The sequence below is a fragment of the Podarcis pityusensis genome (genome assembly GCF_964106645.2).
Source record: "Podarcis pityusensis genome assembly, chromosome: 2".
Taxonomy (NCBI): domain Eukaryota; kingdom Metazoa; phylum Chordata; class Lepidosauria; order Squamata; family Lacertidae; genus Podarcis; species Podarcis pityusensis.
Window position 1 is genome coordinate 112,891,135 of NC_138029.1, and position 25,158 is coordinate 112,916,292.

Genomic DNA, 25,158 nt, shown 5'->3' on the forward strand with positions numbered 1-25,158 from the left:
AGTATAACTGGATGTGGGACTTCGCGGGAGAGGAGAATGAGGGCCTGGAAGGCTCACAGTCAGTTAGGATTATTTCTATTTATGCCCGTCTTCCTCGCGGGTGGCGCTGTGGGTTAAACCACAGAGCCTAGGACTTGCCGATCAGAAGGTCGCCGGTTCGAATCCCCGCGACGGGGTGAGCTCCCGTTGCTCAGTCCCTGCTTCTGCCCACCTAGCAGTTCAAAAGCACCTCAAAGTGCAAGTAGATAAATAAGTACCATTCTGGTGGGAAGGTAAACGGCGTTTCTGTGTGCTGCTCTGGTTTGCCAGAAGCGGCTTAGTCATGCTGGCCACATGACCCGGAAGCTGTACGCCGACTCCCTCGGCCAATAAAGCGAGATGAGCGCCGCAACCCCAGAGTCGGCCACAACTGGACCTAATGGTCAGGGGTCCCTTTACATTTACCCTTTTCCTCACCTCTGAGGGCTTCTGGAAAACAACACTCTATTCCTGGTGACAGAATTGAAGAGATGCTACCAAATTCCGAAGTACAGTCCTACCTCGGGTTTGCATCCAAAGGTACCACTGTACGACATTTACCACGTTTTGAAATGATAGCATACCCTCCGACATTTCTCGGATGAAAGTAAGACGTCCCATTCCATAATTATAATTGTACTATTTATATCCCACACATCTTAACTGGGTTGCCCCAGCCACTCTGGGCAGCTTCCAACATATATAAAAACCATAATAAAACATTAAACAAACTTCCTTCTATAGGATTGCCTTTAGAAGGCTCAGGGGTCGGATAACTCCACACCCTCCAACATTTCTGCAATGAAAATAGGGACGTGCTAAGGAAAAGCAGGACATTCCGGGATCAAATCAGAAACCAGGACGGCTTCTCTAAATCAGGGATGTCCCTGGAAAAATAGGGACACTTGGGGGGTCTGTAATAAACGTTACCATCTGGGGATGGGCCCTTATAAAACCAGCAGAGTTTAAAATTCAGTTCATTTTGCCACTTGGGCAAACCCTTTTAGCAAACAGAGGCCACACCTGCACTATAAGGTAAAGGGACCCCTGACTATTAGATCCAGCCGTGACCAACTCTGGCGTTGTGGCGCTCATCTCGCTTTATTGGCCGAGGGAGCCGGCATACAGCTTCCAGGTCATGTGGCCAGCATGACTAATCCGCTTCTGGCGAACCAGAGCACGGAAACGCCGTTTACCTTCCCGCCAGAATGGTACCTATTTATCTACTTGCACTTTGACATGCTTTCAAACTGCTAGGTTGGCAGGAGCAGGGACCGAGCAACGGGAGCTCACCCCATCACAGGGATTTGAACCGCCGACCTTCTGATCGGCAAGTCCTAGGCTCTGTGGTTTAACCCACAGCGCCACCCGCGTCCCACCACCTGCACTATACATGTAAAGTATTATGCTGCTGCTTTTTATAGTCATGGCTCCCCCTCCCAAAGAATTTTGGGAACTGTAGTTTATTGTGGGTGTTGAGGGTTGTTAGGAAACCCCTATTCCTCCTCCCAGAGCTACAATTCCCAGAGTGCTTTAGCAACCAATCCCTCTTACTAGGGAACTCTGGGAATTGTAGCTCCGAGGGGAATAGATAGCCCCCTCCCAAGAACTCTCTGCACCTTTAACAAACTACAATTCCCAGGATGGTAAAGCCATGACTGATAAAAGTGGCATCATAGTGCCTTGTACGTATAGTACAAAGATGGCCAAGCAGCAAAATGAGGACACCGTTAACAGGGAGCAAACAAACAGTTTCATTATATGACTTGTGGGAGATGCAACAAAATGGTGCAGTATGGAATGTTACTTTTCGGGATCCCTGCCCACCCCCTTCAAAAAAAGTTGTTAGCATCCTGCGGCTACTAAACTGGCCTGTTTTTGCCTAACTCTGCTTTTCCGCAACAAGGGCACCTGCAAACTTGCAAGCGGAATGAGGGTCTAAAAAGAGAGACGTTAAAAGTGCCAATGAGGGTGCAATGAATGAAGCCAAACTTTTTTGTTGTTGCCATATTCTAGGTTTTACAAGAACATATAGGACCCAGGACGGGGATTGCCATCGTGAACAGTGCAATCTCGTTTGTTTCAGCACTTAAGAGATGTTCCAAGCAGTTGCAGCTGTGCGCCCTGGAAGTGGTACCTAAACTCTTATAAATTCTGCTGTGCAGTCTTTCAGGAGCATTTGCTGACCTTGCATAAACTGGATTTTACGCCGAATCATCGTTTTGAGCAGTGTGGAACCACAGAGAGCTGTAACAAGGGCATTAAGCTATGCACACATTGGCCCACCTAATGCTGCTTCTCTAGTCATGTTTGGTGGTACTGTTATATCCTTCGACCTCAAACACTCTTACTTTTGTTGGCGTAGCCTAGAATTGTACTAGTCCCGTTTTTCATCTTCTTTTTGCTGAGCTTTGGGATGTTGGAAGAGAAAACCCACTTTCTGGGAACTAAAGGAAGCACTGAAGCAGAATTGGTGCAGCGGGTGAGTTCATAGCCTGTGTCCGTTCTCTTGGGCCGAAGCCTGGCCAGGGGCATCTCTGCCTCACTCCCTGCCAGAGCTGGCCCAAGACATTTTGGCGCCTGAGGCAAACCCAAATAATGATATTTGCACCCTGTCAGGGAACAATGGGTGAGTGAATATCTACATCAGGAACAAGGCGGGTGGGAATCAAATCAAGCTCACCTGATGTTTGAACTGGGAATCAAAGGCCATCAAGGGCGGAAAGGAGCCTAGGAGACCCCTGAAGAAGATGTTTGGATTTGATATCCCGCTTTATCACTACCCTAAGGAGTCTCAAAGCGGCTAACCATCTCCTCTCCCTTCCTCCCCCACAACAAACACTCTGTGAGGTGAGTGGGACTGAGAGACTTCAGAGAAGTGTGACTGGCCTAAGGTCACCCAGCAGCTGCATGTGGAGGAGCGGGAAGCGAACCCGGTTCACCAGATTACGAGTCTACCGCTCTTAACCACTACACCACACTACACCACCTGAGGGCAGCCCTCACTAGTGGGCAGAGACCAGCAGGGCCTTCTATTCACTGAGAGGCCTCCATACTGTCCAGGCTGGCACCCCAGAAAGGTCAAGTTGGTGCTTCTAAGACAACAAAAACGCAGGAGGCAGCAGTTACGAGTCACCGGTCTCTGCAGCCACAGCAGGTTCTGTGATTCCCAAGTGTTTTGACTTCACCCCCAAAGGCGCAATCCGCTATCTTTCGAGACAGACAGATGCCTACCATATTGCTGTGCACTGCCCTGGTATTTTGCAAGAGGGTGGTGCATATAAATACTATTTTAAACCAACAGAATTCATAATTTGTGGCTGGTAACGGTCAGCAACCTTTTCCTCCAGTTTACCTAAATGTGTCTTAAAAGCACTCAAGTTGGTGGCCCCCTGGTCAGAGGAGCTTCCCCCATCTTCAACCTTAGCTGGTTTGAGGAGGAAGGTAAGAAAATAGCTTCAGGATGCCCCATTTAACGCAAGTGTTAAAGAGAGTCATCTCTTCCCTCCATCTCCAGAGAATTGCCTTAGTATTGCACAGGTAGTTTGTTCTTCTGCTTCTTTGGTGATCACTTGTGAGTCCGTAAGTGACTGTGGAGGCCAATTCTGGATCCACATGTCCTTCCACAGTGGAGACATAGGTTTCCGGGTAGGAGTTGATCACAGTGTGGATTTGCCAAGCGTGCCTTCCTCTTAGCACATTTCTCCTTTTCATCCCGAGTCTGAGTGTCTTCAAAGCCTGTGACACCTTTGGTAAAGCCAGTTCTCCAACTGGAGCGCTTGCAGGTCAGTGTTTCCCAGTTGTCAGTGTTTATACTACCTTTTAAAGATTTGCCTTGAGAGAGTCTTTAACCTTATTTTGTTGACCACCAACATAATGCTTTCCATTTTTTAGTTTGGAATAGAGTAGTTGCTTTGGAAGACGATAATCAGGCAACCAAACAACATCACCAGTCCAACGAAGTAGATGTTGAAGAATCATTGCTTCAACACTGGTGATCTTTGCTTCTTCCAGTACACTGATATTAGTTCGCCTGTCTTCGCAAGTGATGTGAAATCTTTTTTGGAGACACCGTTGATGGAATCTTTAGAGGAGTGAGAGATGGCGTTTATAAGTGGTCCATGTTTCACAAGCATACAGAAAGGCTGACAGACCCCCTACTCACCACCCACCTTTCCCAAGTTACACGGGCCAGGAAAAGACTCGGTAAGTATAAAAAAATACCATCTTTATTGTGAACCTCTACAACTGTGTGTGGTTTTATTTTCTGGGCGAAGGAGGGTGTTGGAGGATAAATATTACAGGGGAGAGGAAGCAGATTTACAGCTTGCAGTAGGAGGGTAGCAGAGATGGTCAGACACACACACACACACACACACACACACACACACACACGAAAAGCAGATGCACTACGTTGGGTGGTCAGGTATCAATACAGGGGGCCTTGACTGGCGCAGGGGTGATGGAGGTGCTATAAGCTCCAAGGGAGGTGAAATTCCTGGGGAGGGAGCGGTGTGCAGTGCGTCGCTTCAAAATTTTGGAGGTGCTTCCGGGCCTGTGGAGTGAGAAGGAGAGAAAACAAGGTTAAAATGGATTTCCAATGACAGGATGAGGAAGACAGTGGGGAAACAACATGCAAACTTGGGCAACGGAAGCAGCAATCCTCTAGTTTTGCTGGAGAATCAGTAACCAATTGTGAGGACACGGGGAGAGGAATGGAAGGAGACAATCCGAGGGCAGAACGTACAGGAAAAGATGCTGAGCTTTGTGATAAAGTATCTCTGCTGCTCTCCACACACCCCCAAACTGGTCAGAGGTGAAACTAGGGGTGGGCAAATTTCTCCTTTCTCCTGTCTTTAGTTCACAATGTTTCTGCACAGTTTGCAATTTTGTTTTATTCTTTTAAAAGTTTCCACAAAAATTTTCTTTCTCCTAATCAACAGGGTTTTGCATACAATTATGCCTAATAATTTTTTTTGCAAGCAATTCCCCCGTGAATGCATTTTTGTATGTTATTTTCACTAATATGTGCATTTGTACACACTTTCCCTTTACACACACACACACACACACACACACACACACACACACACACACGATTGGAGAAGAATGAATTTCGAAGGAGGGTAGTGTTTTGGTTTGTGTGTTGGGAAGCACAAATTATATTAAAGTAAGAACCAAACTCCTCCCTCCTTTCCAGAACTGCTTTTGCTGCCTGCTGGGCAGACCACAATCTTCTACTTTTTTGAAGATCACTCGTGGGCCGAGTAAGATTGTCTTCCATGAACACGGTCTTAACAGTGAGTCCGTAAGTGACTGTGGAGGCCAATTCTGGATCCACACGTCCTTCCACAGTGGGTCATAGGTTTCCAGGCGGGAGTTGATCAAGGTGAGGGTTTGCCAAGTGTGCCTTCCTCTTAGTACGTTTCTCCCTTTCGTCCTGAGTTCGAGCGTCTTCAAAGCCCACAACACCTTTGGTAAACTGGAGCACTTGCAGGCCAGAGTTTCCCAATTATCGGTGTTTATACTACATTTTTAAAGATTTGCCTTTTGTTGACCGCCAGCATTACGCTTTCCACTTTTAAGTTCGGAATAGAGTAGTTGCTTTGGAAGATGATAATCAGGGATCCGAACAACATGACCAGTCCAACCAAGTTGATGTTGAAGAATCATTGCTTCAACGCTGGTGATCTTTGCTTCTTCTAGTACACTGGTATTAGTTCGCCTGTCTTCCCAAGTGATGTGAAATTTTTTCCAGAGACACCTTTGACGGAATCTCTCGAGGAGTTGGAGATGGCGTTTATAAGTGGTCCAGTTTCACAAGCATACAGTAAAGTTGGTAGGACAACAGCTTTGTAAACAAGCATTTTGGTTTTGCTGGCTGCCTGCTAGGCAGACCACAATACCAGCACACAGACCACTGCTTCCTGGGGCCCTTTCCTTTGAGGCCAGTTCCACCTACACTGAACCCAGGCAAGGACTGATGGCGGCTGCCACACCTACTTCAAGAGGGATTTGCCCCCTTCATGCCAAAAGGGCCATTTCAAGCCAAGAGAGAGCAATCACAGTCAGCAATGATGGAAGAGGCCATATGCTTCATTTGGTCTATATATTGATGGACTCCAACTCCCAACATCCCTGACCATTGGCCATGCTGACTATGGTTGTTGGGAGCTGGGAGTCCAGTAAGATCTGGTGATGTCCCGAATCCCTGACCTAGAGGAAGAGGATTCCATCACATCTGCCAAGGCTTTCCAAACTTGGGTCTCCAGTTGTGTTTGGACTACAGTTCCCATCATCCCTGAACACTGGTCCTACAAGCTAGGGATGATGGGAGTTGTAGTCCAAAAGCAGCTGGAGACCCAAGTTTGGAAAGCCCTGGCTAAGTCGGTAGAACATGAGTTGCTTAAATCTCAGGACCACTGAACGCAATACTTTGAAAGAAAATGTGATGAAAATGATGTATAGGTGGTATATTACCCCTGTGAAATTAGCTAAGATGTATCAAATAAGTAATAAATGTTGGAAATGTAAAGAAAAGGAAGGAACTTTTTATCACATGTGGTGGGAATGTAAAAAAGTGAAAAACTTCTGGAAAATGATATATAATGAGATGAAAAAGATGTTGATATATATATTTATTAAGAAACCAGCAGCATTTTTACTTGGCATTGTAGGAGATGATATTAATAGACAGGATTGTAAAGTTGTTTTTATATGCAATGACGGCAGCAAGAATATTATTGGCACAAAAATGGAAGCAAGAAGAACTACCGACAAAAGAAGAATGGAGGACGAAATTGATGGACTATGCAGAATTAGATAAATTTAACAGGAAGGATTCAAAACCTGCGGGACCAGAGATTCTTAGAAGACTGGAGTAAATATATGAACTACCATATTTCTTGCTCTATAAGACTCACTTTTTCCCTCCTAAAAAGTAAGTGGAAATGTGTGTGTGTGTTATGGAGCGAATGCAGGCTGTGCAGCTATCCCAGAAGCCAGAACAGCAAGAGGCCATCCCAAAAGCCAGATCCCTCTTGCTATTCTGGCTTCTGAGATTCAGAATTATTTTTTTCTTGTTTTCCTCCTCTAGGTGTGTCTTGTGGTCTGGTGCGTATAGAGCGAAAAATACGGCACTTGAAAAGTAATAGTAATGAACAGATCCCGCTAGTAGGATTGCAAGAAGTTTTGTAAGGAGGATTATTGGAAATATTACAAGTAAGACTATGAGGCGAATTATTAGTTAATGATAATTAAGAGTAATAGAGAAAACTAAGAAATGCAGAATAAGTGATAAAGAACAGAAAATCATCAGAGGTGTTGACGGAAGTCAAAAGTATAAGATAAGAAGTTATATTATATGAATGTTGGAAATGATATGTCAAAAAACTAATTATAATAAATCTCAGGACCATTCACTGCATGGCATCCTGGGGATGATGCTGCAGACAGGACCTCGAGATCTGAAGAGCTTTGTGGTCTTTCATCATGGAAAGCTGTATACAAGAAGCCTAAATAAACAGAAAGCCCTAACTCCGACAGGGCAATTGAGGAGGGGCAAAATGACTCGGAACTCACCAGGAACAGTGCAAGCTGCCGTCTTCCTTCAGATGTCATGTCATCACCTTGTTTGAAAAAAAAGAATAAAGGGATGAGGTTAGCAGGATTGAAACAGGCAGCCGGGACTGGTATGGCCAGCCCAACACAGTCCAGCTTGCCTCTTCTACGGGGATAATTTGATACCACAAAATGTGGGGATAGATGGCTTTAAAACTGCAACATTTATTACCCACTGCACATCTGTACAGATACCAGAGGGGTTACGGGAGATGCAACACCACACAAACCACGATAACAAAACCACAGAACAGCTAGCTCTCAGCCCACAAGAGAAGCTAAAACTGCAAAGCAGGCTAATAAGAAAGCCAAGGTAATTTTAAGCTGTTTTAGTATTTTAACTTTTGATTGTTTTAAAGTAGTCGTAGGCAAACTCAGCCCTCCAGATGTTTTGGGACTACAACTCCCATCCTCCCTGACCACTGGTCCTGTTAGCTAGGGAAGATGGGAGCTGTAGTCCCAAAACATCTGGAGGGCTGAGTTTGCCTATGCCTGTTTTAAAGTATGGTTGCTATCTTTTCCTGATTTCACGGTTTCATCTATTTGTAAACCGCCACAGCGGGTGGCGCTGTGGTCTAAACCACTCAGCCTCTCAGGCTTGCCAAACGCAAGGTCGGCGGTTCAAATTCCTGTGATGGGGTGAGCTCCCGTTGCTCCGTCCTAGCTCCTGCCAACCTAGCAGTTCGAAAGCACACCAGCGCAAGTAGATAAATAGGTACCACTGCTGTATATATAATCAAAAATTATATATACAGCTGACCAGTTTCTTGCATTATCTGCTCCACTTGGGACCCATTCCTAAAGTTTTCACCTTCCTCATGGATAATTGCCGCTCAATTTCCCCCCTTTCAAATAGTCTTCATTGGCACCTCTTATACCCACCCATTCCAGCGCTGAGTGGTCTGTTCTAAACTCCCAATTGGTCAAGTTACGTTCAAAGGGACTGGTGGCTCCAAGTTTGCCACTGGCTAATTCCAGCACACGTACCAAGAAGGCCAACGTCCCCAGCCAATCATCCTCATCCTTACTCTTCTGGTGGTTAACGTGGCCTCTAGCCAGTTCAAGCCCGATTGGTCATTATTCCATAACCCCGTTTCCATTTCCCTTCCTCGTTATTCCCTCCTGGTTGCTCTTTTCCCCTCTAGCACAGGCCTCACCGACACTCCAGGGAAAATCTTCTCCGTCTTCGGCTTTGTACGACTTCAGGACAGACAGGCACCAGTCGTCCTCCACTTCGTAGCGGCTATAAACAGAGGCTGCAGGGGCAAGGAAGAAGAGGTTAGTGCGAATGAGGGCCTGGCTGCCTGAAGGTTTTCAGAGCCAACTGCGCTGCCCTAGTGGCCAAATGGCAAGTTTACTGACACACTGTGGCACATCCTGGAATTCTAGTTTATATATTAACCTTTTCTTCCTTGCAGATGCGGTTAATTTGGGTCCAACTTTAGCCCCACTCTCTCTCTCATCTTTGGCCACACACCTTATTTTTAAAAAGACAACTGAGCACGCCAATAGGGAATGTATTTCAGCTGACAGGCTGCATTCTCTGCTGGGCAACCTTCCAGCATCTATAGGCCGGTGGTGGGCAGGGCCAGGGAAACGGGAGTATTTAAAAAAAATTAAAATCTTTGCATAGTGGGAAAGATTTGATAAACATTCCCACGTTCCTCTCTCGCCATCCATTCAGGCAAGCAAGAGGTGTTGTCAGTGTTAATCAGGGTTCACAGACACATTGCAGCCAGGCAAAGTTGTATGGTCCAGGGAGAGTCTGTCAGAATGGTTGCATACAGCTCCTGGTCCAGAAGTCACTCCCCACGCTATTGTAGAGAGAGTGCTATTTGTGGGATGTAAACACAGGAGCAGTCAATGACAACATTCCTAGAGTGTACATGTTAGAACATGGGGAGGGATGTCTGTCCAGCAAGCAGGTAAACTTCCTGGGGACGGACTTCCTCCGCATGTGACCAGAGGTGGGTGTGGCCTCACCTGTGCAGGTAATGACAAAAGCACAGGGCAGGCAGCCATCTCTCTCTCTCTGCCATTTTCCTTTCGATGAGGAAACATCTAAGGATGCTCTCTTGGCTCCCAGCCAAGAGAGGAGATAAGGACTATCTTGCTACAAGATAGATTCTGAATGTATGTAACCTTTTTAAGCTGTCTGCCTTCTGGGATCATATTGTGAACAGAACGTGAGTAAACTCTTTTATACTTTTATAAAGACTGTGTTGTGTCTTGTATTTTAAGAAGGAACAAAGCGGAAATTACCAGAGTAATTATTATAGAGGTTCTAGCGAACCTGTGCAAGCGTTACCGTTGCGAACTTAAAGGGGAATGTCTATAAACTCTGCTGATATTTTGGGAACTTGTTAGCACAAGTTGGATAAGGATATAATCCCACAATATATCCTCTCTTGCACCCCAGAACATTCCCACACTATTCCCTTCTGTTGAGCGACTGCAGCTGTCAAAAGAGCGAGGTGGCAGTAAATCACACCGTTTAAAGTTGGAATTAGAGTGGTACCTCGGGTTACAGATGCTTCAGGTTACAGACTCTGCTAACCCAGAAATAGTGCCTCAGGTTAAGAACTTTGCTTCAGGATGAGAACAGAAATCGTGCTCCAGCGGCGCAGCAGCAGCAGGAGGCCCGATTAGCTAAAGTGGTGCTTCAGGTTAAGAACAGTTTCAGATTGAGAACGGACCTCCAGAACGAATTAAGTTCTTAACCTGAGGTACCACTGTAACTCTTTATTAGTGAAAAAAACCCACAATCTTCACTTGACTGAGCATCAGACCAGATGAGCACAGCAGCTTATTCTGGTAGGTCTTACCCCAGGCTTCCTCAACCTCGGCCCTCCAGCTGTTTTTGGCCTACAACTCCCATGATCCCTAGCTAGCAGGACCAGTGGTCAGGGATGATGGGAATTGTAGTCTCAAAACATCTGGAGGGCTGAGGTTGCGGAAGCCTGCCTTACCCCATGCATCAGTTGCAGAGACTGAAAGTCCCTGCTTCCCCACAGCTGTCTCAGACCCCTCTTCTCCAGAGCTTTCCCCAAGCAATCGGAGACTGCGCCTGTATGCAGCCAATCTCTCCCCCGCCCTTTTCATGCCTTGTCTGGTTCTGGGACTCCAGTGCGGGAGGGAGCTTGTCGCAGAAGGGGGAGACACCTTTGACTCTACACCAGCCTGACTCATCCCCAGAATAGTCCCCCGACTCGCTCCCAAAGAATGATGATGGGGGGTTGCTTCCCAGACATTAGTGCCCCTCCCTAAGCCTGAACCCTTATAAATCAAGTGCCGCCCCACCTCATTTGGCAAAATGCCAAAAACACAGGCCTAGAAAGTTTTTTAAAAAGAAGACGTTTGAAGCTTTCGGAGGGCCTTCTGTACCGCTGCTAACTTTTACGCTTGTCCGCAATACCTGGCCCAACCTAAGGCACTATTGCAGATTTGCACAAGGATAGGTAACGTGAAGGGACATGGGTGGTGCTGTGGGTTAAACCACAGAGCCTAGGACTAGCCGATCAGAAGGCCGGCGGTTCGAATCCCCGTGACGGGGTGAGCTCCTGTTGCTCGGTCCCTGCTCCTGCCAACCTAGCAGTTCAAAAGCACGTCAAAGTGCAAGTTGATAAATAGGTACGGCTCCGGCGGGAAGGTAAATGGCGTTTCCGTACGCTGCTCTGGTTCGCGAGAAGTGGCTTAGTCATGCTGGCCATGTGACCCGGAAGCTGTACGCCGGCTCCTTCGGCCAATAAAGCGAGATGAGCACCACAACCCCAGAGTCAGTCACGACTGGACCTAATGCTCAGGGGTCCTTTTACCTTTACCTTAGGTAACGTGATATTAGCCTCCAGATGTTGTGGCGCCCAAACTTCCATCAGACCACTGCCCATGCTGGTTGGGGCCGATGTGAGGTTTGTAGCTCACCAGACCTGGAGGAGGACCATGCTGTCTGCTCCTGGCCTGGCATTAGTCAACTTTACCTTCCTCCATGGGTGTGGAAGCCTCCAGCCATTCTCGTACGACTCGGATGCCCTCTTCGGCCATGACTTTGGGATACCTGGAGGCAGGGAGAAGCTCGTTGAAACGGATCACAGCCAGCAACAACAAAGAAGAAATAGAAGCGAGGAGAGTGGGTGTTGGGTGCAGAGGGAAGGGCAGCGACACAGAGGAGAAGTTAAGAGATGGTGAAAAAATGGGGTTACCAAAAAAATCAGGGTATGTGGCTACCCTGCAGAGACATCACCTTGCCAACAAAGGTCCGTATAGTTAAAAAGCTATTGTTTTCCCAGTAGTGATGTATGGAAGTGAGAGCTGGACCATAAAGAAAGCTGACCGCCGAAGAATTGATGCTTTTGAATTATGGTGCTGGAGGAGACTCTTGAGAGTCCCATGGACTGCAAGAAGATCAAACCTCTCCATTCTGAAGGAAATCAGCCCTGAGTGCTCACTAGAAGGACAGATTGTGAAGCTGAGGCTCCAATACTTTGGGCCACCTCATGAGAAGAGAAGACTCCCTGGAAAAGACCCTGACGTTGGGAAAGATGGAGGGCACAAGGAGAAGGGGACGACAGAGGACGAGATGGTTGGACAGTGTTCTCAAAGCTACCAGCATGAGTTTGACCAAACTGCGGGAGGCAGTGGAAGACAGGAGTGCCTGGCATGCCCTGGTCCATGGGGTCACGACTAAACAACAACAACGTCAACCCACAAAAGCGCCACATACCGTATTTTTCGCCCTATAGGATGCACTTTTCCCCCTCCAAAAATGAAGGGGAAATGTGTGTGCATCCTATGGGGAGAATGCAGGCTTTCGCTGAAGCCTGGAGAGCGAGAGGGGTCAGTGCGCACCGACTCCTCTCGCTCTCCAGGCTTCAGGAAGCTCTCCGCAAGCCTTGGGAGCCCGCGGGAGTTCCCGTTGGGCTCCCTAGGCTTGTGGATAGCAGCCTGCATCTTGAAGCCTGGGGCGCGCTGCACAGCGCACCCCGGGTTTCGGTTCCCCAACCTGGTTTGGGCTTCAGGCAGATCTCCGCAAGCCGTGGGAGCCCGGCGGGAAGTCGCGCCGGTCTCCCAAGGCTTGCAGAGAGCTGCCTGTTCTGGGGGCTGGGGTCGGGGGAAGCTCGGGCTCCCCCCGCCCCAGCCCCGCGCGCCTGGGGGGGAAATAAAATTTTTTCTTTATTCCCCCCCCCCAAAAAAAAAACTAGGTGCGTCCTATGGGCCAGTGCGCCCTATGGGTCGAAAAATACAGGGATTGATTTTCAGAACCTTTTCAAGTTAGTGGGAAAGCGGGTTTTAACTTTGCCTTGGCAGTAGTCACGTCACACGGGAGAAAATGTGAGAGCAAGGGAACGGACGATAATTTTGAGATGGTGCAGCTGAGATTGTGATTTCAACATCTGCTCACCTGTGCTGTAACAACTTCAGAAGCAAATCATTCCCTCTGTTGGACATGATGTCTTCAGGAACCCTAGAGAACCAGAAGTGCATAGAGTTAGGACTGTATTATTCTTGTGTATTCTACCAAAGATGACAAGGTTTCCCCCATGGCCATCCTCTTCTCTGAGGGACAGCAATTACGTAGAAGCAAGATTTCCATTATCTCATCGTTCAAATCTCAGCTGGGACAGGTACGGCTTAGCAATGCCGGCCAGATAGCAGGCTATTTTTCTCCACTGCAGTTGTTACTCACGTCGTAGTGATGATCTCATCTTTGGTTCTGCGCACCAGCAACACGGGGCCCTGGTATCTGAAGAGGAGGAGACCATGTCAAGGCGTTGTCTGAAGATTGTATGCGGCTGATGAAGCTAAGCTAACTGGGCTCAACGAGACAAATGACTGGGAGATTGGCTAGAAGCCATAGGTACACTGCATTGCAGTTCCCCAAAAGAAGAGCGGACTATAAAATATCCTATGTGAAGCAGATACTGGCACGGTTCAGGCAATCGTATCCTGTGCACAAAGACCCTTTGGCTCCTCCCTTTGCACGAGCCACAATGAAACCAAGAAGCTTCTAAGTACAGTGGTACCTCAGGTTACATACGCTTCAGGTTACAGACTCTGCTAACCCAGAAATAGTACCTTGGGTTAACAACTTTACCTCAGGATGAGAACATAAACCGTGCTCCGACGGCGCCGCCGCAGCCTGAGTGGTACCTCAGGTTAAGAACAGTTTCAGGTTAAGAACGGACCTCCGGAACGAATTAAGTACTTAACCTGAGGTACCACTGTCATTCTAACTTCCTGTTCTGTCCAAAGCAAGAAACTATGGTTTGGAACAAGTCAGGATCACAAACCATGGCTGAAAGTTGATGCTGAGATTTTGGCTTGTTCCCAAGCTGGTAACTGCAGCCTCCCAGTATGGATGAAAAAGGGAAGCTGTGGTCAGAAACGTCTTGGTTTAATTGTGTCTTAATGCGAAGGGACCTCACGGCAGGTCCACACATATCTTGGCTTAAAAAGCTGAGATGTGGTCCACACATATCTTGGCTTAAAAAGCTGAGATGTGGTAGCCTAAACACAGCCACCGAGTCTGTTGAATTCATGTAATCCACCTAGCTACGAGTGCTCATTTGCAAGGAGACCTGGGGCCAAATTCCAGCTGAAAGCAGACGCTGTCATGCTTGTAACCACCAAACGGTCAAGCCTCGATTTGGAGGCTGGCAACTCACACAGCTTTCATTTTAACTAGGATCAAATTTCTGGTCCTTGGTGGCTCTGAGGGAAAGCTTAACTATCTAGGAAAGTACTATGTGGATCAGCCTTTAGCAACATGGTACACCCCAGTTGTCTTTGGGACCGCAATGCCAAGAGCGTGCCAATGGATGATGGGATATGTAGTCCGACAATATCTGAAAGGCACCAGGCAGCTGAAGGCTAGTAGAAGGCAAAGACTCAAAGTCAGTCTCAGACAGAATTTCCAGCAGCAAGGGAAGAGGTCCAGCAGCAAGGGAGTGTCTCCACCTCCATCGTTCTGCCCGGACACTGAGGTCCAGCACCGAGGGCCTTCTGGCGGTTCCCTTGCTAAGAGAAGTGAGGTTGCAGGGAACCAGGCAGAGGGCCTTCTCAGTAGTGGCACCCGCCCTGTGGAACGCCCTCCCAGCAGATGTCAAAGCGATAAACAATTACCTGACATTCAGAAGACATCTTAAGGCAGCCCTATTCAGGGAAGTTTTTAATGTGTGACATATTAGTGTATTTTTGGTCTCTGTGGAAGCCGCCCAGAGTGGCTGGGGAAACCCAGCCAGATGGGCAGGGTACAAATAATAAAATTACTATTATTATTATTATTATCCCATCTCATTCTGCACAGGACCCCGTTAGCGTGCCATCCAAATGTTAACACATGGTTTCTTTACATTAGCCTATTAGTTTGGCCACAAGAGTTAAAATACAGCATGTGTGGTACTAGATTTCTGTCTTGCTACAGACTGACCCTCCCTTGTTCCACAACACAATCTCAATAAATCCCCAATCCCAGTACCACCAGATCTCTCTCCTCAGAACACTAATCAGACAAAACGTTTCCGCGAGGTGAGGGAAAACAGCATTTTGTAACGAAGCCAAATCTGCCCTGGCTCCATTTCTTTCTCTCCCCCCCCCCCCAAGTATTCCTGGTGATTTGGGGATCCCGGCTACTGCTCCAATAAAAGTGACAACCGTTCAGCTGAATGGTTTAATATTTAACATCACGTGTTTTCCAAGCTGCCTTTCAAAGCTACGCCCTCCCGAGCGGCAACAAGCCTGAAATTTCATTACAATCGATTCCACGAGAGAGCAATCTGTGCGAGGCAATAAAAGCTTTCAGTCAAAAGCCAAGGAAACAGGCTGAGTTTTCAAAAACCCTCCTGAGAGGCAGACAGCCAGCTGCACTCCCCTGGGAAGGAAAAACCACCCCATCCATATGGGGGCCGGCGGCCTGCCTGTTCTTAAAACCAGCTCATTTCCACCCCGGCTTTTCACTGATATGCAAAGTCCAGCTTCACTATTCCAAAGATTAGATGTCAAGACATTTGCTAATTTCTCCTCATTTTTCTGCCGGCGCTTTTGACTATCCAGTTTTTCCTTTGCTGCCTACCTGCAAAGCTGTTCCCCATTGTTTAGGTTCAGGTGTTGCCTCACGGTCCTGGTGACCAAGCCCCCTGCGGAAGGAAGGGAAGGCGTTAGATCAGCGTCGTCCGCCAGCAAACAAGTCCGTAACTCAATTCTCTTCCGTAGTTTTCACAGTAACCTGGCTTAACTCCCCTCACCCAGAATCACCACTTATTGTGCAGTGGCGATGGGAGAGAGGGCTGGTCACTGACAGGAAGTGGCACAGACAAAATGGACGCTTAGTAGATCCCTCCCCAGAGAGGTTTGGCAGGCACCTTCATTGTACACCGTTAGGCAAAAGCATTCCTCTTTAACCAGACTATGGGCTGATGGTCACCCAGTGCCTTTTAAAAATGTGTTGGGGAGAGGGAATGTTATTGGGTTGTTTTTATTACAGTGGTACCTCGGGTTACAGACGCTTCAGGTTACAGACTCCGCTAACCCAGAAGTAGTACCTCGGGTTAAGAACTTGACCTCAGGATGAGAACGGAAATCGCACAGTGGCAGTGGGAGGCCCCATTAGCTAAAGTGGTACCTCAGGTTAAGAACAGTTTCAGGTTAAGAACGGACCTCCAGAACGAATTAAGTTTGTAACCAGAGGTACCACTGTACGTATTTTGTGTTTCTACACAGTAGAACCTTGGAAGCTGAATGCCTTGAAACTCATACGTTTCGGCTCCCGGACGATCGAAAACCAGAAGTGAGCGTTGCGGTTTCCGTACGATTTTCGAAAGCCGAACATCCGGCGTGTAGTTTCCGACTGCGTACGGGAAGCTCCTGCAGCCAATCGGAAGCCACGCCTTGGTTTTTGAACTGGTCTGTGAGTCGAACGGACTCCCGGAATGGATTAAATTCAAGAGCCAAGAGAGGGGCTTCCATTAATTTTCTATTAAAGGAAAAAATTAAAGGAAAAAATAAGGCAAGAATGTGTTAAGATAATTATAGGATAGAAAACAGAGGAAGATGGAAAGGAATTGCTGAAACAATTAATAGAAGTGGAATACAAAAAGGGAGGTGTGAGGAGGTCGTTGGAAAGAAGCGAATGAAAGATAAGATATTGAAAATGTTTAAGGTGTTTTTAAAACGTTTTTGTTTTGTTTTGTTAGTTTAATGTGTTATGTAGTGTTTTTGTATTGTATTTGTATTGTTCTTTTTCTTTTTTTGTTTGTTTGTAGTGTTGTGTTGAAACTGTTCGAAAAGTAATAAATATCATTAAAAAAAAAAAGAGGGGCTTCCAAGGGTTACTGCTAGGGTGCTGAATGGTTTGAGCACTTGCATATTAACTCTCTGTGGTGGGGTGGATTTTATTTCAAAACAAAACAAATAAAAGGGTCTGAAACCATTTGAGCATAGAAAAGAATATATGCATTTTCTGTTTGCTTCCCCTTACTCCAGCTTTCCGGCATGACCTTGAGGGCGAGAGGAACGAGGTCATCGAAGGAGGCGTCCAGAATAAGGGCACTGACATCCGGGTACGACATGGCGGCCCAAGTGGCTGTTGGGTTGGAGGAGAGAAGAGAGAGAGACAAGAGGAGTTATTGGAGGACTCAAATGTGCGCTGGACAGAGCATCGACGCCACTCCGCTCCCCTGTTTGACTACCACAAAGTTTTGACTCCTTCCCATCCTAAGGCTGAGGTTTCCTGCTCCCAAAACTTATAATATTATTCCAACTCCCCGCTCTTGTTTATGGCTAGAAATATCAGAACAGTTTGTTTCTTGAAGGCATGGACGTGCCTTGTTTGCACCGGCTTATAGAAGGAGAACTTACTGGCGGACCGTACATTGTGTCAACTTGTAGGGGAAAGGACAGGTGCTATATGGACTTTCCATCTCTGGGCACAAATACGCCCCTCGCCTAATTCCAGGGAGATGACATCATGTGGCCACTGAGACCATTTAACCCCAGTCCTGAAAGACCTACATTGGCTCTCAGTACGTTTCCGAGCACAATTCAAAGTGTTGGTGCTGACCTTTAAAGCCCTAAACGGCCTGCCTCGGCCCAGTATACCTGAAGGAGCGTCTCCACCCCCATCGTCCAGCCCGGACACTGAGGTCCACCTCTGAGGGCCTTCTGGCGGTTCCTTTGCTAAGAAAAGTGAGGTTACAGGGAACCAGGCAGAGGGCCTTCTCGGTGGTGGCGCCCTCCCTGTGGAATGCCCTCCCATCAGATGTCAAGGAAATAAACAACTATCTGACTTTTAGAAGACATCTGAAGGCAGCCCTGTTTAGGGGAGCTTTTAATATTTGATGTTTTATTTTGCTTTTAATTCTGTTGGGAGCCACCCAGAGTGGGTGGGGAAACCCAGCCAGATGGGTGGGGCATAAATAATAAATTATTATTATTAGGCCTTCAAGAGGGGTTTCCCTCACAAGGCCCTGCACATATTCCCAGGAATCCAGGGCAAATTGCATGCTGTCGTTCTCCTGCCTGTTCCAGCCCATCTCTGGTTAATCCCTTTCCCCCTGCCTATCACGGCGGTAGCAATGCTTCACAGCTCTGGCTAGCAGTGCTTCTTACCTGTAAAGCCCCCAATGGACCAGGCATAGAGGATGATGTCCTCAGGGAAGAAGCCCAAGCGGTGGATGGCGTACTGCATCACTACATCCATGGCGTTGGCTTCATTCTGAGGCAGCGGCACTCCCTGAGGCAGGAGAGGGAAATGGTCAGCGCAAGGAGAGGCTGGGAGTTAAGACTCTTGGGAGAGATGGGATGATGTCGTGTGCATGATCAAGGAGAGCTTTCCTTTCCTCTCTGCTTCCTCTCGCTTTTACAGCGGTACCTCGGGTTACATACGCTTCAGGTTACAGACTCCGCTAACCCAGAAACAGTGCTTCAGGTTAAGAACTTTGCTTCAGGATGAGGACAGAAATCGTGCGGCGGCAGCGAGAGGTCCCATTAGCTAAAGTGGTGCTTCAGGTTAAGAACAGTTTCAGGTTAAGAGGGGACCTCCGGAACGAATTAAGTACTTAACCCGAGGTACCACTGTATTTTATTTTATCCTTCAGGCAAACCTCCTTTCCCAATTCTTCCTCCTTCCCCATTCCTTTTGTGTCATGTCTTTGAGAGACTATGAGCCTGAAAGCAGGGGCTGTCTAGCTAAGCGATCTTTGTAAGCTGTCCCGGAAACCGTCTCAGTCGAAGAGCGGGGTAAAAATGCTTCAGATAACAATGGACAAACAAATGTTTCCAATCGCTCGCTTGCCCCCTTGAGAAGGGGCCTGTCAGGGGCTGGGCTGAGGAGAAATGGTGGGGACCGCCTCCCCCTTCTCCTGAACCTTTCTGAGAACAGGAGGACGGTACAGTGGTACCTTGGTTCTCAAACGCCTTGGTACTCAAACAACTTGGAACCCAAACACTGCAAACCCGGAAGTAAGTGTTCCGGTTTGTGAACTTTTTTCGGAAGCCGAACGTGCTCCGTTTTGAGTGCCACAGTTCTGTCTGAGCCATGTGGGGAATGAGAGACTTTAGGACAGAAGAGGCAGTTTCAACACCTGGAAACAATTTACACGCAGTTATGATGAACCCTGAATTGCAGCGGGTTGGGCTAGATGACCGCTGGGGTCCCTTCCAACTCTACAATTCTATGATCGTACGACAAGCCCACTTGAAATAGGAGTCATTGCTATTTGTTCAGAAGCATCTGCAATTCTTTTCAGGAAGAAAGCTACCGCTTTGCCAATTTTGCCTTGCTGCATAAGAACATGATGCTACAGGACATGGGTTTGGGGTTTTTTGTGTGCGAGAATCTCCAGCGCTGATCCAGTGCTAAACGAGGGCCTTCTCGGTAGTGGCACCCGCCCTGTGGAACGCCCTCCCATGAGATGTCAAGGCAATAAACAACTACCTGACATTCAGAAGACATCTTAAGGCAGCCCTGTTCAGGGAAATCTTTAACGTGTGATATTTTAGTGTATTTTTGGTTTCTATGGAAGCCGCCCAGAGTGGCTGGGGAGGCCCAGCCAGATGGGTGGGGTATAAATAATAAATTATTATTATTATTATTATAAACGGAACGGCATTCTGTCCCCGCAACCTGGATGGTAGGACCTACCCTTCCTTGTGGAAGGACCAATTGCTGTGCTGCTCTCTCTTTTATTAAGGGAGACAGTGCAAAGCAGAGAGCAGAGACCAGGAAGAGAGAAGCCTCGATATCCAGAATTCTGAGTGACTTGAGGAAATGTCTAAATGAAAGGGCACATCTTTCTCACCACTGGAGGCAGGCAGGCACCCACCGCCCCTGTGCCCGATTCCAAATGGGTCCATCTAAATTGGATTTATCCAGACAATATCCACCGGATGCCCTAAAAGTAACCCAATTTAAAATCTCGGCGTAACTTGCAAACAGTATGCTCAATAATTTAACAATTAGACTTGGACAACAGCCTGGATTGGAAGATTGGAATGGAATCAGGAAAAGCTGCGCTAGTAAACAGACAGTTGAAAAAATATATATACACAAACAAAGCTGTACTCGATGGAGGAAAGGATATATGATTTCTGACATGATTGAGAATCGCATGTGGAAAATATGAGAACAACAAGAAGAAGGCAGGAACGAAGATACTGGAGATATACTACAGAGGTCCAGACTATGGGAAGCCCAGAACAAATTACAGTGGTACCTCGGGTTAAGTACTTAATTCGTGCTGGAGGTCCGTACTTAACCTGAAACTGTTCTTAACCTGAAGCACCACTTTAGCTAATGGGGCCTCCTGCTGCCGCTGTGCCGCTGGGTCACGATTTCTGTTCTCATCCTGAAGCAAAGTTCTTAACCTGAAGCACTATTTCTGGGTTAGCGGAGTCTGTAACCTGAAGCGTATGTAACCTGAAGTGACTGTAACACGAGGTACCACTGTAATAATTAATAATTTGGACTGTAATTTGGTTTTTTTTAGTTTATTGTTTTTAATTGGATTATGATTATATGGATATGTTAATAGACTGTTTTTATTGGAAAATTTTAAAAAATGATTAAAAATAATAAAAATAATAAAATCTTGACGTAACTCACCGTGCTGCCTGCAAATCCGGGGTGATTCCATCCCAGTACTGAGAATCCAGCTAAAAGAGAAAGAGAGAGGGTGAATTCATAGGAGGTAAGGCTGTCACTGGGCACGATGGCTGCGTTTTAACTTGACCGTCAAGAGGCAGTGCGCCTCTAAACATTGGTTGCTGGAAATCGCAAGTGGGGAGAGGTGCTGTCATGGGTGACTGGCATGATGATGATGATGATGATGATGATGATACGATTTGTATATTGCCCTATACCTGTAGATCTCAGGGTGATCCACAACATAAAATCACAATATACATTTTAAAAATAAAGACAACCCCATAATCCTCCCCTCTTCCACAACACATTCTAAAAGGGCATCGGATGTTAATTAGCCAAAGGCCTGGTTAATGAGGAATGTATGTCATGAACAAGGGCGTGGAAAGCCCAGCAGGTTCCCACGAGCTTCACAAAATGTCGCCTCTGCTTCTTTGGTCGAAGGACATTTTCACTTGTTAGCCTGTTTGTGCGGCGCCACTTCCAAGTTGCAATAAACAAGGAATTGCCATTCATTTTATCAAGTGGAACAGCAACTGAAGTACAGCATTTGGGGAGCAGAAGAAGGAAAGATCGGTTTTTTCTCCCCAGCAAGATTTGAACGTATCAGTGCCGAGCATCTCTCTGCATCCCAGCGAAGGGCACGTATTAGTGGAGAGTTGCACAGATGATAAAGTCACCTGCTTTCTGGTTCAGTCGCAGAAATATCTGAAGAGGCAGCAAAAGGCAATTCACAAGTCCCCAGCACCACAGTCAAAAATTCCTGCATCAGGTTCTGGGAATCAGAACGTCTTGACTGAGCAACTCTGTCCAAGTTGGAAAAATGGAACTAGAACGGTTGCGCCCAAATGTGCTTCCCTCTCTCAAACAGCACAATGCAAAGTTCCAGGAGAATCTTCCATTCTAACCCTAACAGTTTTGCTTTGTTTTTTGGTGGGGGAAAAAGAGAGACTTGAATCATACCATCCAGCGGGGTGGAGAGGCAGCCAACTTCATAAAAGCCCGCATTTCCTTCACAGCAAATAACCTGCAGAGAAAAAGGGAGAGAGGGAAGCTATTACGTTTGAAGCCAGCAGAAGATGTACCTTGCAGCAAGCCAAATCGGAGGAACGTCTGCACCCCCATTGTTCAGCCCGGACACTGAGGTCCAGCTCCGAGGGCCTACTGGCGGTTTCCTCACTGTGAGAAGTGAGGTTACAGGGAACCAGGCAGAGGGCCTTCTCGGTGGTGGCGCCCGCCCTGTGGAACACCCTCCCACCAGATGTCAAGGAAATAAACAACTACAGTGGTACCTCGGGTTAAGTACTTAATTTGTTCTGGAGGTCTGTTCTTAATCTGAAACTGTTCTTAACCTGAAGCACCACTTTAGTTAATGGGGCCTACTGCTGCTGTGCCGATGCACGGTTTCTGTTCTCATCCTGAAGCAAAGTTCTTAACCCGAGGTAATATTTCTGTTGGGAATCATTCTGAACAGAAACATGTTTATACCTTTAAGAACAGTTTTTGTGAGCTCTGGGCTAATTGGTTGCAGCTGGCCGTGGCTACAAAAGGAGAAAAGCTGCAGTTTGAACCCTGCCTGTAGGGAAAACACCCACAAGCTTTGCTGTTTGTTGTTTTGAAATAAAACCTTTATTTAATTTGGTTTTACACCTGTCTCATGGAGTCAGAGTCTCTGTCATCTGCCACCAGTGGAAAATCCCCCTCTAACGATTTCTGGGTAAGCGGAGTCTGTAACCTGAAGCGTATGTAACCTGAAGTGTATGTAACCCGAGGTACCACTGTATCAGACTTTTAGAAGACATCTGAAGGCAGCCCTGTTTAGGGAAGTTTTTAATGTTTTATTGTGTTTTTAATATTCTGTTGGGAGCCACCCAGAGTGGCCAGATGGGCGGGGTATAAATAAATTATTAAGTATTATATTATTATTATTATTATCGCTTTCCTTCATCTCTTGCCCCTGCACAGCACTGGATGAATGAACAAGATCTTAGGCGCTGGTCCTGGGGTGTCAACTCACCAGTTTCCTGCCTTGGGGCTCAGAGGTCTCTCTGCGGTCCATGAACATGGTGTCGATTTCATTTCCATCGCAAGCCGCCAGTTTCGCTCGCTTCCCGTTGCACTGCAACATACAAGAGGGACAGAGCACGGTTGGGATTTAAGCCTCTTAGCTTCCCAGGTGAGAAACAAAGCCGGGAAGCAGCACTTCCGCGTCGTCCGGCTACGGAGAAACTGATCGCAGCTTCTCAGCTAGCTGGCACTCACTTCCTCCACCAGCCGGGCCTGCCCTTGGAGCAACATGGGCATCAGGGCCTTCTGCAGCAGGTACACGGAGCCCGGGTACAGCATGCGTCGTCCAAAGGTGTGAGCCACTATGAAGCTGTCAAGGAAAAAAGAAAAGAAAAGGAGAAATAAGGGATCGGTGTCTCCAAAGCAGGCATCCGCCATGCTGAGCTTTGCACTGAGGGAGTCTCCAACCATGGATGGATAACTCAGTGGAAAGTTTGGGGCTCATTGCACCCCCAGTCAACCATGCTCTGGGCTCTTCAACTTCTTGCACCCACGAACAAAAACAAACAAGCAGACAAATGAAGAACTATAGTGATCAGGTGGGATTGCTATGAGGAATTATAACAAATATAGAGTAAGCCATCTGTGTCAGCAATGAAAGCATTGCGCTGACTGGGTTTAAACTATTTTGATATGATTCTTGATCAATCCACACCTCTGCATCCCTGTTCCATTTCTCTTTCTTCACAAGTCACGTACACACTTAGACAGACAGGCGTCCTGGGTCATCAAAGACAGTGGGCAGTTTCTTTGCTGTAGCTTTTCTGATATGTTAATCCCAGGATGTTAATCTTAGGGCCAGGAAACAGGTCTCACATAAAGGTGGTAATGATCGCTGTCCTCCTGGCCATCTTTCTTGTCATGTGTATTGATTGTTTATGACCTCCGGGGTTGCTGAATGCACTCCTTTGTAGTTTTCATTCATTTACCCAAAAGTATGCGTGCCTAACTAGTGTTTGTAGTTTAACTTTGTCCCCACATGGGGTTTGTTGAAATGCTCAGAAGAAATCTGATTGGTAAAAGGTTCTTTTGTGAATAAAACGACCTGGGCTGAGGGGTAGAGAGACAGATTATTATACGCACCCTTCTCAGAGTCTTGCTAGTTCAAGCTTCTGTGTGTATTCTTACTAATCAGAGTTCAATCCTTCCTTTACTTTGAGAACGCCTCAAAGAACCTACCCTCATGACACCGACACAATAACTCTGCACATATACTAAGGAAAATAAGGATCGTTACTCGCCTTCTTTCTCCCCACCAACCTCACCATGTCTATGACAACAATGTCTCACAGCGAATATAACTGACCTGTAGAAAGGACTCTATGAATTGAAAACAGAGACCCTGGTTAACTATGAAAACCCTACCCTGAGTAGGATATGAGACAGCCAGTCCTTAGAGCACATTCAAGTTGGGCTCCTGGCATGTCAGAGGCCAAACGCTGATAACTGTGGGCATCAGCAGGCAGGGGCTCATGCTTCTGAGCTATACTTTGCAAAAGGGCAAAGAGCGAAAGAGGAGGTTTACCTGGCAATCTGGCAGGGCAGCTTCTTAAGGGCGTGGAGGAAGCCGTTGACAGCACTCCGGTGCTTTGGTTCTGACCGCAACAGGGGAACGTTTCGGGAATCTGACCTGCAGGAGGGAGTTGGAAGTGACTACCCTGACTTTTCTCTGGCGCCCCCCAGGTGCTCCAAGTCCCGTCAGCTCCATCCCCCAAACATCTGGAGGGCAACAGGTTAGCGGAGAACATATGCATATCTGGGAGGTAAATAGCCCAACTAGGTAACGTGCAAAAATGACGCGCTGGAACTTTCACACATTTGCCGGTGGATGTGCAAAGTCTCCAAGGAAGAATGCGCACAGCGACCACAAAGGTATGAAATGTCTCAGCTGATGAATGCTCTTTCCACATCACTTGGAGACGTCATGCACTGGCTAGCATGTAAATCCCCAGCTGGTGCCGTTCAGACGCGTCTTCCAAGATGTCTGGAGATCCTGGATAGCTCAGTGGGTTATAGTGTGGTGCTGATAATGCCATGGTTGCAGGTTCGATCCCTGCATGGGACGGCTGCATATCCCGGCAGTGCAGGGGGTTGGAATAGATGATCCTGAGGGTCTCTTCCAACTCTACAATCCTATGATTGTGCACATTGCTGGGCCTTTATGTACATTGACATCTACCGAAGCATAACATGACTGACTATAGCAAGGAAGCCTATAGCAGGAAACACTGGCTTTTCCTAAGCGAGAGCTGCCTTCAAGGGTAAGGAATGTGGAGAGTGGAGAAGAGACCAGGAGGCTGGACTCCTGTTTCCTCCCA

At 47.2% G+C, this 25,158-nt stretch overlaps 1 protein-coding gene across 1 annotated transcript in view; it reads right to left on the reverse strand.

Annotated features, from left to right (window-relative positions):
• Positions 1–4,229: 4,229 nt before the first annotated feature.
• The window catches only part of ABHD16A (abhydrolase domain containing 16A, phospholipase), a 34,658-nt gene continuing 13,729 nt past the window's right edge, over positions 4,230–25,158 (reverse strand). The window contains exons 7-20 of the mRNA XM_080992469.1: positions 24,366–24,470; positions 23,036–23,150; positions 22,791–22,892; positions 21,737–21,800; positions 20,735–20,784; positions 18,241–18,364; positions 17,111–17,215; positions 15,707–15,770; positions 13,322–13,378; positions 13,037–13,099; positions 11,616–11,692; positions 8,796–8,894; positions 7,600–7,646; positions 4,230–4,573 (exon numbers count right to left, since the gene is read on the reverse strand). Coding sequence (XP_080848595.1) covers positions 4,490–4,573; positions 7,600–7,646; positions 8,796–8,894; positions 11,616–11,692; positions 13,037–13,099; positions 13,322–13,378; positions 15,707–15,770; positions 17,111–17,215; positions 18,241–18,364; positions 20,735–20,784; positions 21,737–21,800; positions 22,791–22,892; positions 23,036–23,150; positions 24,366–24,470 — 1,156 coding nt within the window. The 3' untranslated portion in view covers positions 4,230–4,489. The remainder of the gene's footprint in view (positions 4,574–7,599; positions 7,647–8,795; positions 8,895–11,615; positions 11,693–13,036; positions 13,100–13,321; positions 13,379–15,706; positions 15,771–17,110; positions 17,216–18,240; positions 18,365–20,734; positions 20,785–21,736; positions 21,801–22,790; positions 22,893–23,035; positions 23,151–24,365; positions 24,471–25,158) is intronic.